Genomic DNA, 17,172 nt, shown 5'->3' on the forward strand with positions numbered 1-17,172 from the left:
TGAAATGAAGGCTTATAATTATGAGTATTTTTGGATTAGTCATGTTATTAATTAAGGTCTACAATGTATTTTCTAGTGCACAGCTCTGCAATTCAGGCTGCAAGGATGGACTACAATGACACCATCTTATAATAAGAATGTTAACAAACTGAAAGCCTATGCAGATGCCTCTGATACAATGTTTTTAGCTTACCCTTGAGTGCTAATGTTCACACATGGCTTAAAAAGAATGATTGGTTTGATTCTGAAAGTACAGCTATGGAATTCTTCAAAGATAAAAATGCTGTTTAGAGATATATCAATATTATGTCTCAGGGCTTCATGTTTGCTATAAGTATTTCACTTCCTCACCATATGTGCCAGAGGAGAATACAGATATTAATGCAGATGTTAATATTTTTAACATATCTCTCTCTCATTTTCTTCATGGCAGCTTGTAAAATTTTCTTCATGGCAGTCCATAAAATGAAAACAGTTCTTTTTTGATAGTAATCAATTTAAGGATAAATAAATTTGCCAACCAGAAGCCTCCTGTAGAGATTAGTCACTTTCTATAATTCATGAGAATTAAATGAAAATTGATTTGTGATTACTTATATTGATTCACTGAAAACTGCTTTGCTCTTTTGGAGTTTGAGTAAACTGTCCACAGTGCCCAACCATTTGTGAAAATCTGGTTTCTTAGAATTTACTGAGTGATGCATAAAAATTCCTTAGACTTGCTTTTGTGCCAAATGCCACTTCTGGTGAAATTATTGGGGAATATGTGCAAGGGCAGGTTTCACACGTGAAGAGTCAAGACATCCTTCCCAGGCAGAGCTCAACACCTGGGCTATTTTATACTGCCTGACCATATTCACAGAGTCTTAAAACACACTTTATCTTCCTTGTCAGAGGAAACTTTCTTGGACAGCATACCCAGGCATGGAAATGATACTTTATAAGATCTACTATGAGTCTGATAGTACAGCCATTTCTTACAGAGTCCTATGAATAGGATTCTTCCCACTAAAAATACTGCTGTGCTGAATTTTTACCATGTCTTAATGTGTGTCATAGAAAATAGTTGATTTTAAGATATTTAGCTGCTATGTTGGTGGCCTCACCTACATTGCTAACACTTGTGCAAGCACTGCTGCAAAGTCCCCAGACTTTTGGTATGTGCCTTGGCATATTGGTAAGCTTAAAATGGATTTGATATTCAGTGGTGGTGGTAGGTGGAGAAGGCTGACATTCACCCTGGGACTTCCAGCAGAGTGACTAAGGAGTGCAGTACAAGGTATTGCCACTTCAGCCAAGGCTTAGAGTTTAACCCTTCCTGTGACACTCCCAACTCATCACACTGCATCCAGCAGTGGTTTAGCCCAGCAGCTGAACAGGCTGCTCAAAGGCCCATACATCCGGGGTGGAGTGGACAGCTGAGCTGTGAGACCAGTTTGTCCAAGGTCTGTGATTTCAGTGTCTGCAATTATTCACTGGCATCATCCCAACTTGCTTTTGAGCATCAGAACTTGTGTGCTGTTTGAAAAAGATTTTTCCTCTGTAATTTGTTCTTCTGGTGGACTGAACTTAGTAAGATTGCTATATACTCATGTTAGGCAAACCAGGAAATTCGTATCAAGTACCACTTAGTGTATTTGCATTTGAAAGAGGCAAGTGTTATGGTAATTAAATGCATGTGCAATAGAAATAATTCCTTGGCTTTTTGCATAAAAAGTCTCCAAATGAAGAGAAATGTCACTTGGGGATGCAATGTTCAATACATTTCCAGCAGCTGATCCATGCTAGGAGAGTTGCTGATACCTGTGAGATATACTGCTTATACACAACATTAATTCCAAAATATGCAAACATCAAATATACTGAATAATATTCATGAGTTGATTGCATGTCGTGTGCTCAGTAGTAGCTGAACTTGTAGTAACAGTCTTCTTCATTTGATTCAAGCTTTTCCAGCATGTGCAGGAAGGAAGTGTAAGATCCACATAAAAATAAACTTCACTGTAATAGTTTAGAGGAAGTACACGTGCTTGAATATGTATGCACACTCTGTGTAATACACAATGTACTGCACTTTTGAGTCACACGTCCCACTGAACAATAGCATTCTGACAGACCATCGTAGCCAGCGTTCCTGGTAAGTGAGTGCATACACAGAGCATTTGAGGCCTCAGGTATGAATCTTAATAGAGCAGAAATGCAGATTATTTTCTATCCTATTCTCTGTGACGAAAAAGTGACGAATGAGAGCATTTTTGTCTCAGAACTTTTAATTTTGATAAGAAAGAGGAACCAATAAAGTCCTGAAGCACAGAAAGAACCAAATTATAGATTCCCATTAGAGATGCATTAGTTTTCTGCAAGTGGCACTTTTTTCTCAAGTTGTTTTTTGAGCTTTTTAAACAGTCTGGTCCCAAAGACAATGATATTTACCAGTACATTTCACTGTTAAACTTTCATTTGTATTCAAAGGTGCACCTATCACTTGCTAAAATAGAAAAATGCACATATCCTCACATGTATCAGAGTGGTTTTCACATTCAAATGAGTGCATGTTGGCTGTTTTCAATATTGGTTGTCATCAGTTTACCTGTTAAATGTGTAGGATGCCATAGTCACAGTATTTTAATTATTTTAAAATCTTCCTGTGAGCAGCTTTATTATACGTCTTGGTCTTTGATAATCTTACAGTTTTGGGAAGCATCTGCGTAGTTAACAGTGAGTTTATTTTGTACAGGAATACTGACAATAAATCTATTATCTCTACCGCAATTAAAGATAGAAACCATGAAAAATTGCAGAGCTTTTAATAAAACTAGTTCTTAAAGAAACTTTAAGTGTTATGAGGAGCTTTTTAGCTTGTGTAACTTTTCATACATTGGCGACTCCCTCGCTCTGCAGAGTGCACACCCCGCAGACGGCCTGCGGGAGATCGGGGTGACCTGAAATACTGAACGTTTGTTTGAAAAACAAGCAGAGTGTTAACTGATTAACAAATACGATTGAAGTATTCTGACACCGTCTCTCAATACTAAACCTTGATTTCATCATTCCCCGATGTTATTTCCACGAGAAAGAAATAACGTTGAGAATAGCACTGAATAGCACCAGGGAGCTGCGGCGGGTGCTGAGACTCCTGCAAGAACAAACGCGGGAAGGAACCGCGGCAGCAGCGCTGCGCCCCGAACACCCCCGAACAGTGGGTGCGCCCCTGGACCACAGAGCCGCTGCTCCGGCCGGGCTGAGCCCCCGGGTCACAGAGGCGCTGCTCCGGCCGGGCTGAGCCCCCGGGTCACAGAGCCGCTCCTCCGGCCGGGCTGAGCCCTCGGTCACAGAGCCGCTGCTCCGGCCCGGGCTGAGCCCCTCGGTCACAGAGCCGCTGCTCCGGCCGGGCTGGGCCCCTCGGTCACAGAGCCGCTGCTCCGGCCGGGCTGAGCCCCCGGGTCACAGAGCCGCTCCTCCGGCCGGGCTGAGCCCCTCGGTCACAGAGCCGCTGCTCCGGCCGGGCTGGGCCCCTCGGTCACAGAGCCGCTGCTCCGGCCGGGCTGGGCCCCTCGGTCACAGAGCCGCTGCTCCGGCCGGGCTGAGCCCCTCGGTCACAGAGCCGCTGCTCCGGCCGGGCTGAGCCCCCGGGTCACAGAGCCGCTGCTCCGGCCGGGCTGAGCCCCCGGGTCACAGAGCCGCTGCTCCGGCCGTGCTGAGCCCCTGGATCAGAGAGCCGCTGCTCCGGCCGGGCTGAGCCCCCGGGTCACAGAGCCGCTGCTCCGGCCGTGCTGAGCCCCCGGGTCACAGAGGCCGCTGCTCCGGCCGGGCTGAGCCCCCGGGTCACAGAGGCGCTGCTCCGGCCGTGCTGAGCCCTGGATCACAGAGCCGCTGCTCCGGCCGGGCTGAGCCCCCGGGTCACAGAGCCGCTGCTCCGGCCGTGCTGAGCCCCCGGGTCACAGAGCCGCTGCTCCGGCCGGGCTGAGCCCCCGGGTCACAGAGCCGCTGCTCCGGCCGGGCTGAGCCCCCGGGTCACAGAGCCGCTGCTCCGGCCGTGCTGAGCCCCTGGTCACAGAGCCGCTGCTCCGGCCGGGCTGAGCCCCCGGGTCACAGAGCCGCTGCTCCGGCCGGGCTGGGCCGCTCGCTCGCTCGCGGGCCCCGCGGCGCCCCCGCGCGGGGAAGGGGAAAGGGGAAAGGGAAGGGGAAGGGCCGCTCCCGGCGGGGTTCAGGCTGCGGCGATGGTTCAAGACACCGCCCCCGGGCCGCCTCTGCCCGGCCCCGCCGCTTCGCTGGGAGATGGCGGCGGCCCGGCTCTGTGTGTGCCTGTTGCTGTCCCTGCTGCGGCTGCCCCGCGATGCCTTCGCGGCCGGCCCGGCGGCGGCGGGGCCCGGAGGAGGGCGCGGCCCCGGCGGTTCGTGCTGGCGGCGGGGCCTGGGCTGGGGGGAGCGGCCGGCGGGAGGCCGGGCCCGAGGGGCTTCGGTGTGTTCCCAGGGGCTCGGTGTGTCCCTGGGGAGGCTGCGGCTTCACTCGCCGGCAGCAAGCGGGTCGAGCACGGGCCCAGCCCCCAGTACAGTCCGCCGCCTTGAGAGGGCGTTTTAAAAATACGTGCGTAATTAATTGAGGAAAAATTGTTTTATCTCTTCGGAGCAGAATTATACAAGACAACAGTGTTGTTAACCTGTGGTTTAGCACCCCTCTCAAAGCTTGCAGGCTGTAGAATTCGGTAGTCGGTAGACCTGTAAAATGCCTCTTTATTTTGCACCACCCTTGTTTAGGCAGCTGCAAGGAGATGCCGTCTGTAGTACCTGGAGAAAATATCAAGGGTGCAAGCAATGAAATAGGAAGGGAAATGAAAACCACTGTATTTCTGTCTAGATCAAATAAGAATTTCTGTCTTTGAAAAATTAATCCCTTTGTTTACATTCCCTTACAAAGATAATCTTGCTCATTTTATTAATTTTAATTTTGTTCTCAGGTATATTTCAGGGTTAAAAACTGATAAATAGGTATGAAGTAATGTCTGCTTAATGGAGCTCAGTTTAATTTATTTCTAATTGTGTTTCTTCATAGATGGCATGAATGTCTTGTTTATAGTTGTGGATGATCTGCGTCCTATTTTGGGCTGTTACGGAGATAAGCTTGTGAAATCTCCCAACATTGATCAACTTGCTTCTCAAAGTATGGTGTTCAGCAATGCATATGCCCAGGTGAGACAAATGACTTAAACATGTTTTCTCTATGCAAAATAATTACTGGCTTTGTTACAGTAGGTGTTAGGCAGGCCAGTGGACGAAGCAAGTATTTACTAACTTTAAGTATTTTCAGTAGGAAATAAATGATTGGGCTGAACTGTAGTGTGTGAACCTATCTTTACTAAGGTGAGAAAAAATGAAAACAGGGCATTTAAATTATGGTATTTGTGTAGCCCTTGGAGGAGCAGAGTGCCACTCAAGAAGCATTTTCACTCTTAGCAGCCAAGTGCTGCTTAAAAATGCCATTTTACTAAATTAGAATTCTCTTTTTCTACCACTTATAAAAGGTTGTTTTACTTTTTAATCTTTTGAGGGAATCAATTCTATAGATTGCTATAAAGGGGCAGTTTGTGTGGTAAGCATCGTTCTAAAAATAGACGATTCAAAATCTCACTAATTGCTCTTCACTTGACTGTTCTTCATAACATGTCTACATTCCCAAGTTTCTCTCTGCTGAGAAATTAGAAGTTTGTGTCTAATTCCAGCTAGGGAATAGGACTTCAAAGCAATAACTCTTGGGTTTTGTCACCCTGAAGCAGAATTGGTCAGGCCTCTGGACCGTAACCCAGACCTTCTCTGATTATCCTTTCTTTATTCTTAAGGCAGTCTAGATCAACTAGACTGTGGGCTTTTATCAGCACAGTCCACCTGCCACTGCTGCTTAATTCTGTGTGATGTGAGCAACCAGATTTCAAAAGCACTGCCTTTATGGAACCTGACTTGCTTTTTTAAAAGCTTGCAGTTTGGAATTGATATGCTTAATAAGGATACTATTCATTCCAGCTTGAAGAGATACGAAACTCTTTCCCTGTGATTCCTGAGCTTTCAGATGGTTATGGCCCAGCTAGGCCTGTGTCAGTTTGTACATGAGTTTTGGTTTTTGTTCCAAATTTCTCTCCTTGGCTGTCTTTCTCTTCAGCAAGCCCTGTGTGCTCCCAGCAGAGTGTCATTTCTCACTGGCCGCAGGCCTGACACCACCCGGCTCTATGATTTCTACTCCTACTGGAGAGTCCATGCTGGAAACTATTCCACCATGCCCCAGTATTTCAAGGAAAATGGCTATGTGACATTATCTGTGGGGAAAGTTTTTCATCCAGGTATGGTTTGTATTGTCATTTGCTTAACATAGAAATACTTGATGTGTATAGTCTCACAAACTTCCCTAAGTATTGATGTGTGATTCTGGTCCATATTAAGAAGCTAAATCATAGTCATAAGCCAGATTTTACAGTGGATGTCATTAAGTCTCAAGGCGTTAGAGATGAGTGTATTAGATTACTTTTATCTAATGGGTATTATCTTGTCTGGAAATTGTGGGAATAAAGTCTAACATTCTAAAAATACATCTGGAAGTTAGGTATCTGCTACAAATGAAATTACTTGTTGGCTTAGTTCTGCCTGTACATGCTTCATGTTTCCTAGTAGGCTGTGAGTCTATGCTTCAAGTTCAGTAAGAAATTAGTTCACTAGTTAAAAAGCAGTAACGCTACTGAGTTGAAACATACTGTAATACTGATCCTGTTTTTGGTATTTCCTTATCCTAGAACTAAATTTGTGTTGATAGATAAACTTTCAGTTGATAGTAGAGCTAATCAAGGATATGCATGAAGACTGTTACTAATCCTGGGGGTTGTTTTATTTTTTTTTTTTTTTAATTTTTTTTTGTTTGCTTTTTTTGGCTTTTTGGGTTTTTTGTTGCTGTTCCCTGAAGTAAGGCTCTTCGACAGGCTTGAGTCTCCATCACTAGTAAAAGGTGTATTTCAGGGAAAAAAGTCTGTCTTAAGCCTTTTGACTTCTATTTCTTGGTTATCTTTTCCTCAGTTGTCAAAGATTAATTTGAAATGTTTCTTCATTTAGCATATTTGAAAGAAAAATGAACAATTGAAGACAAGTTAAACTTGTGTCTGAGCTCTTCCTGGTTCAGTGAACTATTAGAGCATTTCTAATACCTTTATCTGTTTCAGGGGTTTCATCCAATTACAGTGATGACTATCCCTACAGTTGGTCTATTCCACCCTTTCATCCTTCAGCTGAAAAGTATGAGAATGATAAGGTAAGTGTGATTTGTGGCACTCTAACAGGGAAGGATTTTCAGGATATAACCAAGTTCTTTGTGTCTTGTACAGGCTATGCTCTGTGGGTTTTGAGGCTGCACCCTTGTGCAAGAAAACAACTAACCAATGCTTTATTTCTGTGCTTTCTAAAAGAAGGCCTAGGTTATCAGATGTGTGTTTTGTTGATCAATGTGCCCATCCTGCAGATGTTTTAGGTATTTCTAAATTGGCGTTTGGAAACTTCAGTTACTGAGATATCAGCAAGCATGGTCTTAATTTGTGTCTAGGTCATGAATTCCTTTATCTGAAAAGTGCAGTTGTCAACTTGCACCTGCAACTGATCTGGCTTTACTTTAGTGACGAAACATTGTCAGTAGTCTTGGTGAACTTAATGTGATAAACAGCTCAGGACTGAGTGAGAAGGGGCCATAATTAAAATAATGTTTGAATCTGAAATTTTATAATCTGATCCAGTTTTCTAGAGTGTTTGTTACTCTTAAGTGTGGCACAAAAGAATCTGATTTATCTTTATGCAAACATTGCATTAGCAGCATGTGTTGGAGTCTGTACACTGCCCAGCAGGAGCTGCAGTCATGAGGGTACAGACAGCCTTGGCAGTGCTTTGGTCTTGGGTTTACTGCTGGAAAAAGACTGGTTTTAACAACAGCAATGTTTGCATCCGTGACATAAAGAAAAGTATGTTCATTTAGCAACCCTCCCAAACACCCTGCTGAGGCCACCTTTCCCTGGCAACTGTTAAGTCTAATTTATCTCTCTTCACTGATTACACTTCAGCCACTGCTGGCATTTGCTCAGAAATTAAGTCAGTAGCTTCTAGGCAGCTTTCTATGAACTCTTGGGATCAGAAGGAATTAAAATGCATATATATAGGGTAACCAAATGCTGTTGGATCTCCAATAGGTCAGAGATTCATCATAGAAGCTGTGGGCTTTTGCCCTATGTGACTTAATTTGGGCTTCTACCAAGACGATTTAGAGAGGATTTCTGCGTTTTCGTAGGCATGGAAGTTGCATTCTTTTGTTGGTAGAAACAAATTGATTTTAAAGTTATGGAACAGAGAATTTTGTCTTTGCATTTAACAGAAGTTACTGAGTTTTTTTTTTCATGAAGACTTGTAGAGGAAAAGATGGGAAACTTTATGCGAACTTGGTGTGCCCGGTGAATGTGACAGAAATGCCTGGGGGGACTCTGCCTGATATTCAGAGCACGGAGGAGGCCATACGCTTACTGAACGTCATGAAAACCAACAGGCAAAAGTTCTTCCTGGCTGTTGGTTACCACAAACCACATATCCCACTGAGGTACCCACAGGTGAGGAGACTGGAGCCTGCAGAAAAGGGAACTTAAGACAAATGTTGCTTTTGCTTTTAAAAGCTGGTCCCACAAATGCTTTATTGCTGTTTCTGGAAAGCAAGCTGGAAACCAGCCTTGATTTGCTGTAACTTCAGGAGTCACCTGTTATGCATTTCAGAATGTTTAATGAGAATGAATTATGATTCCTCAGCCAAAAGCCAGGCTTCTACCACCGTCATGGTGACTGCTACTGCATGGAGATGGGCTCCAGCTTGATGGAGTATGACATAATGAGGCCTTACAAGATCTTGTATTTCATTCCCTGTTTGACTTGGTGGCAAAACTCCTACTGATTTCAGCAAAAGTGGTGTTGGAAGTGTTGTTTTGACATACAGGAGGCTGGGTTTGGGTACTTACTAACTCAGTATTTTTGAGGAATTGTTTGGGGACGACTAGTGTGGCTGTGTTTCACACTCTGGCAGAAGGGGAATGAAGCCTTGTAAACTGTAATGTTAAAGGGTCCTGTGAGGGAGAATAGTTGCTGTTTAAACACAAAATTCGCAGTATATGTTAGAGGTGAGGACAGTCTTTATCTGTGTTTTGTGTTGTAAAGGAATTTCTCAAGTTGTACCCCTTGGAAAATATCACATTAGCCCCAGATCCCTGGGTGCCTAAGAAACTACCTTCTGTGGCATACAACCCCTGGATGGATATCAGGCAAAGGGATGATGTGGAAGCATTAAATGTTAGTTTCCCGTATGGACCACTTCCAGATGATTTCCAGGTAAGCTGTGAACACAGTGCTCTGAAGTCAAGCTGCCTTCACTTGTTCAGATGCAAGGGAGGAGTTGGCTGCTCTTGGATGCTCCCAGTTACTCAGCAACTGACCACTTGCAAATATTATGAATTCCCTTGCATGCTGTCACCTCTGGCTCTGTAGGCAAACCTGCACTGTCACTGCAGCAGTTTGCATGTGAAGGTATGTATGTAGCAGCTACCAGTGCTGTGTTTGTGTTCATTATCTGAGTCTGTTTATCTGTTTCAAGCCAGCACCCAATGTATCTTCTTTTGCAAGACTTCTCCTTGACTCTCCAGTGCTTATGCCAAAATTAGGTGCACTGTCTAGACGAAGGGAAGCAGAATGGATTGGTTTGCAATGTTTTGCTTGAAAGCACTTCTGGGAGGTGGAATTTTCTAACTGCCCCCTCCCAATTTACCTTTTCTGGGACATTAATTGGGCTACAGACAATGAAAATTAAAGCTTTACAAGTAGAGTCCTTTAGTTCTTTTACACAGCCACCCCCTGGTTCTGCTGGATGTGTCCGGGGAAAAACTTTTTTTTTCCTCTCCTGTTTTCTTAACTTGCAGCGACAGATTCGTCAGAGTTACTATGCAGCGGTTTCTTACCTGGATGTGCAAGTTGGCCTGCTGCTGAATGCTTTGGATAATGTAGGATTCTCAAATAACACAATAGTAGTTTTTACTGCTGATCATGGTAAGCATTGAAATTTTTCTCGAGCTTACTGTTAAGAACTTCATTGTACAACTCAGTGCTGGCATATTAATCCAGTGTGTGTTTCTATAATGTCCAGCAGAGCTATCATACCTTGTACCTCTGGCTTTCAGAGACAAATTGAAGGGACTGGCACTGACTTCTGCGGCTGCACTGTTCTGTCCCCCCACAGGCACTTTAATCAGGTTGAGGATTGCTGGTGAGGAATGAGGCTGCCTGTCAGGACACGAGGCTGAGCTTGCTGTATTCCCACCCCCTGCCCAAGGAGTGACTCTTGCTGGGAACAGTGCTCTGAAAGGAGCCACCACTCCTCCCCCCTTACCATTTGTAGAAAGCCATCTGGTACAGTGGGTAACAGGCTTTCTCATTAACTGCTCAAGTGTGTTTTCTTACACTTGTCATTGCTGCTTGCAGAGCATCTAAACTGGTAGGGATATGGTCCCTCTCATGACTGATATCCTGCACACTCTGGATCCTGGTAGTAAAAAACTTAATTTGAATTGTGGGACAAATGCGTCAAGGATTTAATGCTTGTTTCAATACTCTGATATTCATTAAAATAACCCTGTCATGATCCCTTTAATTGGGAGATGTCTTAGCTGATTTAAACCAGTTAGGATGTGAATTAACTACATCAATTTAGAGTCACACATTTAGTTAATTTGAGTTGACTTCTGTGAGCAGTTGTGTATAAACAAGCTCTTACGAGTTGTATAGCAATGGGATTAATACTTTTAGTACTAAAGTGACTCTAGATGTTCCTTCTGACTTGCCACTTTGACTTGACTTTCCATTGTAAACTGAATTTTTCTTTTCCTTGCTGTGGGTAACTGTAAACGTTAGGTGTTTCCAGTACCATGGCTGGCAAAATGATCAAGAAAAAGCATGTGTTAACATAGCTGTCATAGAGTTCCTTTGTCTTCCCCCAAAGTGAAGTTGGCAGTATATCTGCCTGGAGGGAAGTCATGTTGGCATCTCTTTCAAGAGGAAGAGGAGAGCTGAAAAGTTTTATCTCTGTTGTTTCCTCAGGGGTAGCGTCCTGATATGGCAGTCTGGCATAGAGAGCAGCCTTGGCTCCAAGGGATGTTCAGCTACAGTGTTAACAGGAGTATTGGAGAGCTGGCAGCAGCCCAAAACTTAAATGAATGCCTTGTGGAATTGATCTGGAGACTCTTGCAGGCACTGTGACACACCCCAATTCCTCTTTTCTGCTGTTTTAATGCTAATTTCCTAATTCTAATCTAGAGTAGGAGAAATAAGGAAAGGTGTAATTATTTCCTTTATAAAAGAGTATCAAGTTGCAAGATTTAGATGGCTGTTGAAATAGCTTTCACATTAGAGAAAAGTCTTGTTATATCTAAACACAGATTGTTATTTACCTTTTAATGTAACCTTTATAACAGACTAGTGGCCTCAACAGTCAGAGTCAATTTACAGTGAAAAAGAAATGACTACTAAATTGCAACCCAGTATCTGCTCTGAATTGTGTTTTTTGTCACCTAGGGTGGTCCCTGGGAGAACATGGTGAATGGGCAAAATACAGCAATTTTGACGTTGCTACGCGCGTGCCGCTGATGTTTTATGTCCCAGGAATGACAACTCCCCCTGTCAGTCAAGGAGCAAGGGTCTTCCCCTACCTCGACCCTTTTAGCCATATTGGAGGCTCAGCACCTCAAGGTAAATTTGCAGTGCTTATTTTTTGTTTGCAGTGGGTACATGGAGGTTTTGATAATGTCTCCATCCGCCTTGAGAATTTACTTTGTCCTTCTGAAGAGCTCTTTTTCAAAGTAATGGATATGATTGTCTCTAAGGCTACACATTGGAAAAACAGAAGTGCAAAAATTTTCTTGTTAAAAGTGTATCATAAGTGCATATACTAGCATCTTCAGAGCTGACTTCCTGCCCTTAATTGCCTTGATTTTGGTACCCCCAAAATTCCAATACAGAGCACTTTGAATAAAACACCAACTGAATTATTAGAAAAAGTTGTTGTCCAACCATTCTGTTCCATAACTTATATTTTGATATTATTTCTTCTAGGGCAAAGTAAAAAAGTGGTGGAGCTGGTGTCTGTGTTTCCAACACTTGCAGAACTTGCTGGCCTGCAGGTTCCTCCTGCGTGTCCAGAGACGTCGTTTGGTGTTGTGCTGTGCACTGAGGGGACAAGCATTGTCCACTATTTTAATGTCTCTGAAGAAAAGGTGGAGGAAGGTAAGGAAGGGTGTGATGACACTGACAGGTGTTTTAATGAAGAATCTGTTGCTTTCAGCCAGTATCCCCGGCCTGCAGACACTCCCCAGTGGAACTCTGACAAGCCAAAGCTGAAAGACATCAGGATCATGGGCTATTCCGTGCGTACCATTGACTGCAGGTACACTGTGTGGGTTCAGTTTGACCCCAACAACTTCAGTGCTGACTTCAAGGATGTCCATGCAGGAGAGTTGTACATGATGGAGACTGACCCAAACCAGGATTATAACATCTATAACAATACCTCACATGGTTGGCTTTTAAAAAAAATTCTTGGCTTTCTAAAGCATTAGGGTTCAGAAACTTCTTCGTGCCTGTTCTTGCAGCTGAATTAATGCTTCCTCTTTTGTATAGAACTTTTCTCTTGTATAGAAAACAACTTGGATTGAATTAAAATCCTGCTTGTATCAAAACTAGCCGTTGCCTTTGTCTTGTTACAGCCCTTACTGCACTGAAGTAGTCAGAGGGAACTTCTGCGGCCATGTTTTCAAACACAAGCTTGTAACACTTCTGAAAAGGCCACACAGAGCATCAGGCCCATACTGTGAAACATCTCAGTGGTCTTCTGTAGCGAGTGAAGAATTAAATTTCATTATCTGTGCTGAAATTGTTGGTGTGAAAGGTGGAAAACCAGCAACTTACATGTTTGAGTGGCTGTGCAGTGAATATAAGTCATGACACAGGTCCTGTCCCCTTTACCTAGGAGACTTGAGGCTGGAGTGGTCGTTTGGTAGTGGGAAGGGCTGAGGTGTTTCTCTCATTAGCCTTAGATCTTACTAGAGCCCAAAGAGAAACTTCATGTGTTTTATCCAAAATTTAATAATTCTAATAAAAGCTTTAATTTGGAATTCATGCTTCTTCTCATACAGCGGGAGAATCTGAATTTTTAGTTAATGTGTGTGAAATGAGTACTTTCTTCACTGAAACACTAAATAAGACTGGGGGGTTAAGGTAACGCCAGTGTGCTTTTCTGTGGGTTTTCCTGAGGATTGGCCTAATGGGTCTCCACAGGTGAGAGGGGATAGAAACCTTTAGCTTTTGGAGCTGGCTGCTTGTTGAACTACTCAGTGCACTTGAGGGTTGTCACATTCAGTGACAGAGACCTGGATGTTTGCCTTCCTATGTGCTAATGGGCTTGGCAGTCTCTGTTTTGGACTAGGAGAGCTAAAAGCCTCCCATTTAAGTTTTAAGTTTTTTGTGTAGCACTTAGCAACACAGGATGTGGAGCATTAGTTGTCCTAAACTATGCTGTGGGTTATGTCCAGATGGCGAAATGCATTAAGGTAAATGTGTTTGGGAACTTGAATCTGAGAAAAATGGTTTTGCTGAGTATTTTATTTAAGTGTTGTCTGTATTTTGTGCTTACAGCCACGAGGTACATGGTGCTTTAGTGTGAAGGCAGTAATTTGTGTTGTTTTCTATCAGCCTGCTGGATTTCTGCAGTTTTGTCTTGGTAATCGAGAGTCTCAGAATTTGTACCTTAAAAAATAAGAGCTTGTTCAGATGGTGTTAACTCCTGCTACCTTCCTTAATGAACTGCTCCAGTTCCTACAAAAAGCCAGCCATTACTTGTCTTCCTCAGATAAATTGACTTTAATATTCTAGAGAAGCCATAGACATGACTTTATTTCATTAAAATCCATGTGACAGTCTTATTCCTGATTAATGTAGGGTACCCACCATGCATCTGCTTCTCTGTTAGAAGACAGTGGTTATTTAGTGCCTTAAACTCAATTACAAGGGTGTATTTCTCATGAACTTGCCATTTGTTTTTCTGAGCCCAAGATCCTGTGTGTTCTGCAGCACTATTATTCCAGGTAAAAATGTATTTTTCCCTCATTTACAAATACATCCTTAGATCCTTGGCTGGTGTGAAGTACTTCAGTTGTATGTAGCAGATTCAATGTAGCTATACCAATTTCACACTGGCTGAAGGTGTGTTTTCCTGAGAGCAGTGCCAGGCAGAGATTTGGAGTCTGCAGCTAGAGCTAATTATATCTCTGACACACTTTCCTTCAAAGGAAAATCAAATATTGGGAAGGTTATTTTGGGGAATGTATTGAAGCGTTAAGGATTAATCTAAATCTCTGGTATGCTGGGTCAGTAATACAATGTGCATTTAAAATTGTTCTGGCAAATGGGTATTATCTGAGACTTGGCTACGTGAGCTTTGTGTTTTCTGTTCTCCTGCTAACACATCTGAAAAAAAAAGAAAAAAACCCCACGTTTTTTGGGGGGGATGTAAAATTATAGCATATAGATAAATTATTTAGGATTTTGTTTGCATGAAAACTTTTCCGTGCATACCCTGCCCTAAGCCTTCCATCACTTCAGGCAATTTAATTTTTCAAGTGGAGATAAAAGTCCTGGTGCTAGGTGATGAGTATTTTTTTCCTCAAGTCATTCTCTTTATATTGAAAGGGAAAAGCTGCCCTTGACCTTTCTTAATCAAAATCCAGTAATCTTTTGGGGAGACACGAAACAGAATTGTTTCTGACAGCCAGTGAATCAAGATGTATCTGCAAGCTCAGGGCAAGGACGTTCCTGAGTAATTGCAGAAGTCCCTAAGCAGGTTTCTACAGTCCACCTGGAGAGCTGGGCCCTTCTGCCTGCTGCTGAAGTGGGGTAGAGCATTTCTGAGGATGAGAGGCACAGCAGTAAAAACCACTCTGCTCTTGCAAGTGCCATGTGAGTTAGTTGTGTTATGGAACTTGGTGAGCGAAGTGCAAATCCAGCAGTGACAAAGGGAGAAGGCTGGTTTTTTCAAGCAAACCAAAACCCTGCTTCTGCTGGAGAGCCTGAGCTGTGGGTCTTGCTGGGCTGAGCAGCCTCCACTGAAGAACAGAAGAGCTTAACAGGAGCAATAAAAGTAAAGTGCTCTTGTGAGCAGCACTGTCTCTAGAGGGAAGAGGTTGCAAGCCAAGCATCAGGAAATAAATGAGATGCCAGTGTTGACCCTATTTCTCAGGATGGCACCAGAACAGCTGGAAGAACAGCATGATGCTGCCTCAGCAGGAATTGTTACCTGTGGTACATGTATGGAGAGCCTCCACTGGGGACTGCAGAGTAGTCGCCGTAAGCACTTGGTACAAAGCAGAGTCAATAAACAGACCTCTGTTAATAAGCTAATGTACAGCAGTGAGTAAGCAATGGAATTAAGACTTTGGTCCCTAAACAGCTGTACATCAGTCAATCATAATTCATGATGTTTTTTCAAGTGTATAGATGCACAGCACCCTAAAATCAAAGTTTTTGAAGGAAAGTAAAAAATACACTATGTACAAAGCAGAAGCAATGGGAATCTTAAAAAAAATGGAGGTAGCTGTGTTTGGGTGTTCTTTGTAGCACTACAGGAATGTTTATGGCATGCTGTTTGCAAAGCAAAGATTTGGGTCTAATTTCAAGCATGCTGTGCACACTGGAGTAGATGGAAATGCTGTAGCTACACACTGTGCTGTGCAACAGATTGGAATCCCCCCTTTGGCCTGTGCTTGCTGGGGGAAATGGTGTACATTTTGGATTAATGTGAGAGTTGCAAATGTGTTTGTGTGCTGAGGCAGGCAAAGGCAGCTGAGAGTCCTGGCTATTGGTCAGATGTTACCTAATTAATCAACATTGCATGTTAATTATGTATTAGTGACTTGCTGCTGTGTTGTCTTGGTCAAGTGGAGTCCCCTGCTGGAACTAGTGTTCCGCAGCACGAAGGATGGGATATGGCCGTGATGGTTCAATATCAGGGATGTTTCTTAGTTCCTGGCGCTAGGACCATAATGTCATGCTTGGCACCCAGGCTTGCAGGGCACTCTGCAAAGCTTATGTTTCGTATACTTGGGAAGTGCCTGGTAGTTGCAGCTGAATTCCTTTGTTGAATGTGTAATTCTTTTCTTTTTTTTTTCCCCTCCAGTGGTTACTTAGCGTTCAAATGCGAAACGCTACATAAAGAATGAAATTGCCCTCCTGGTAACTAGGTTTTCCAGTGCTTTACAGTTTTCTAGGCTATAGAACTTCTTGCTTTTCACATCAGAAACTCCCAACCAAGTTAAGATGACTCTGTGTCAAAACTTTTTATGTCTCTGTGTTTGACTTCCTAGCTAATGAAAATTATCTTCAGATCTGCATGGGGGGATCTTGACTCCAATGTTCTTCTCTGCCTAAATGTACAGGTCTCCTTTTAAAGTCTGTGGGAGTTCTGCATATGAAAGAAGATAGACTACCAATGTCGAGATCCACCATAGGAAGCAGCAAAAAGGGCTTTTTGCCCTCTATCTGTAACACTTGTCTCAGTGCTGAGTAGCAGAAAAACATTTCTATCCAGCAGTGTGTGAAGGCCCCAGCTATAATGGAGCTTTGACTAAGCAAGAGGAAATGGCAAAGTTTGAGATGCTTCTGTAGGTGCAGTTGGACAGGGAGTGGGATAGTAGAGTGAAGGAGCAGAGAGGAAAGGAACAGTAAGATGTAATGAACAGTGAAATCAGATATAAAGTCATGATCTGAAAGATTAGGATCCAGCAAGAAAACAGAACAGAAATCTAAAGAGAACAAGATTGGGAGGGGAAATATTTTATAACTCTGGTTTTAGGCTTTGCAGATATTTAGGGGAACTCAGATCTTGCTGTTTCTGCTCTAATTTTTTCCTGTGTTTTAAGTTTAGAATCTGTGAGCCTTGTAAATGTTGTTTGCGTAAGTTCTTTGAATTTATCTCTAAAGCACTTTTGAAAATCTGCTTTAGTATGTTGTGATTTTTGTCACAAGTATACTCAGTCTGGCATTATCCATGCATTCAAAACCCTTGCCCTTTTCTTTTGGC

The 17,172-nt window shown here is 43.3% G+C and overlaps 1 protein-coding gene across 1 annotated transcript; it reads left to right on the forward strand.

The window, feature by feature from the left end:
• Positions 1–4,204: 4,204 nt before the first annotated feature.
• IDS (iduronate 2-sulfatase) lies at positions 4,205–12,972 on the forward strand. The gene is made up of 9 exons (XM_039572283.1): positions 4,205–4,393; positions 5,053–5,189; positions 6,154–6,331; positions 7,199–7,287; positions 8,420–8,620; positions 9,216–9,386; positions 9,971–10,097; positions 11,619–11,792; positions 12,156–12,972. The coding sequence occupies exons 1-9, from the start codon at positions 4,279–4,281 to the stop codon at positions 12,656–12,658; spliced, it is 1,695 nt and encodes a 564-aa protein (XP_039428217.1). The 5' UTR covers positions 4,205–4,278; the 3' UTR covers positions 12,659–12,972.
• The last annotated feature ends 4,200 nt before the right edge of the window (positions 12,973–17,172 follow it).

This window comes from Corvus cornix, chromosome 4A (assembly GCF_000738735.6).
Source record: "Corvus cornix cornix isolate S_Up_H32 chromosome 4A, ASM73873v5, whole genome shotgun sequence".
NCBI classification, from domain to species: domain Eukaryota; kingdom Metazoa; phylum Chordata; class Aves; order Passeriformes; family Corvidae; genus Corvus; species Corvus cornix.

Coding starts and splice junctions, on each gene's coding strand:
- IDS (XM_039572283.1), top strand. CDS start 4,279: ATGGCGGCGGCCCGGCTCTGTGTGTGCCTGTTGCTGTCCCTGCTGCGG. Junction 7,288..8,419: donor AAAAGTATGAGAATGATAAG/GTAAGTGTGATT, acceptor TTTTTCATGAAG/ACTTGTAGAGGAAAAGATGG. Junction 10,098..11,618: donor AGTTTTTACTGCTGATCATG/GTAAGCATTGAA, acceptor TTTGTCACCTAG/GGTGGTCCCTGGGAGAACAT.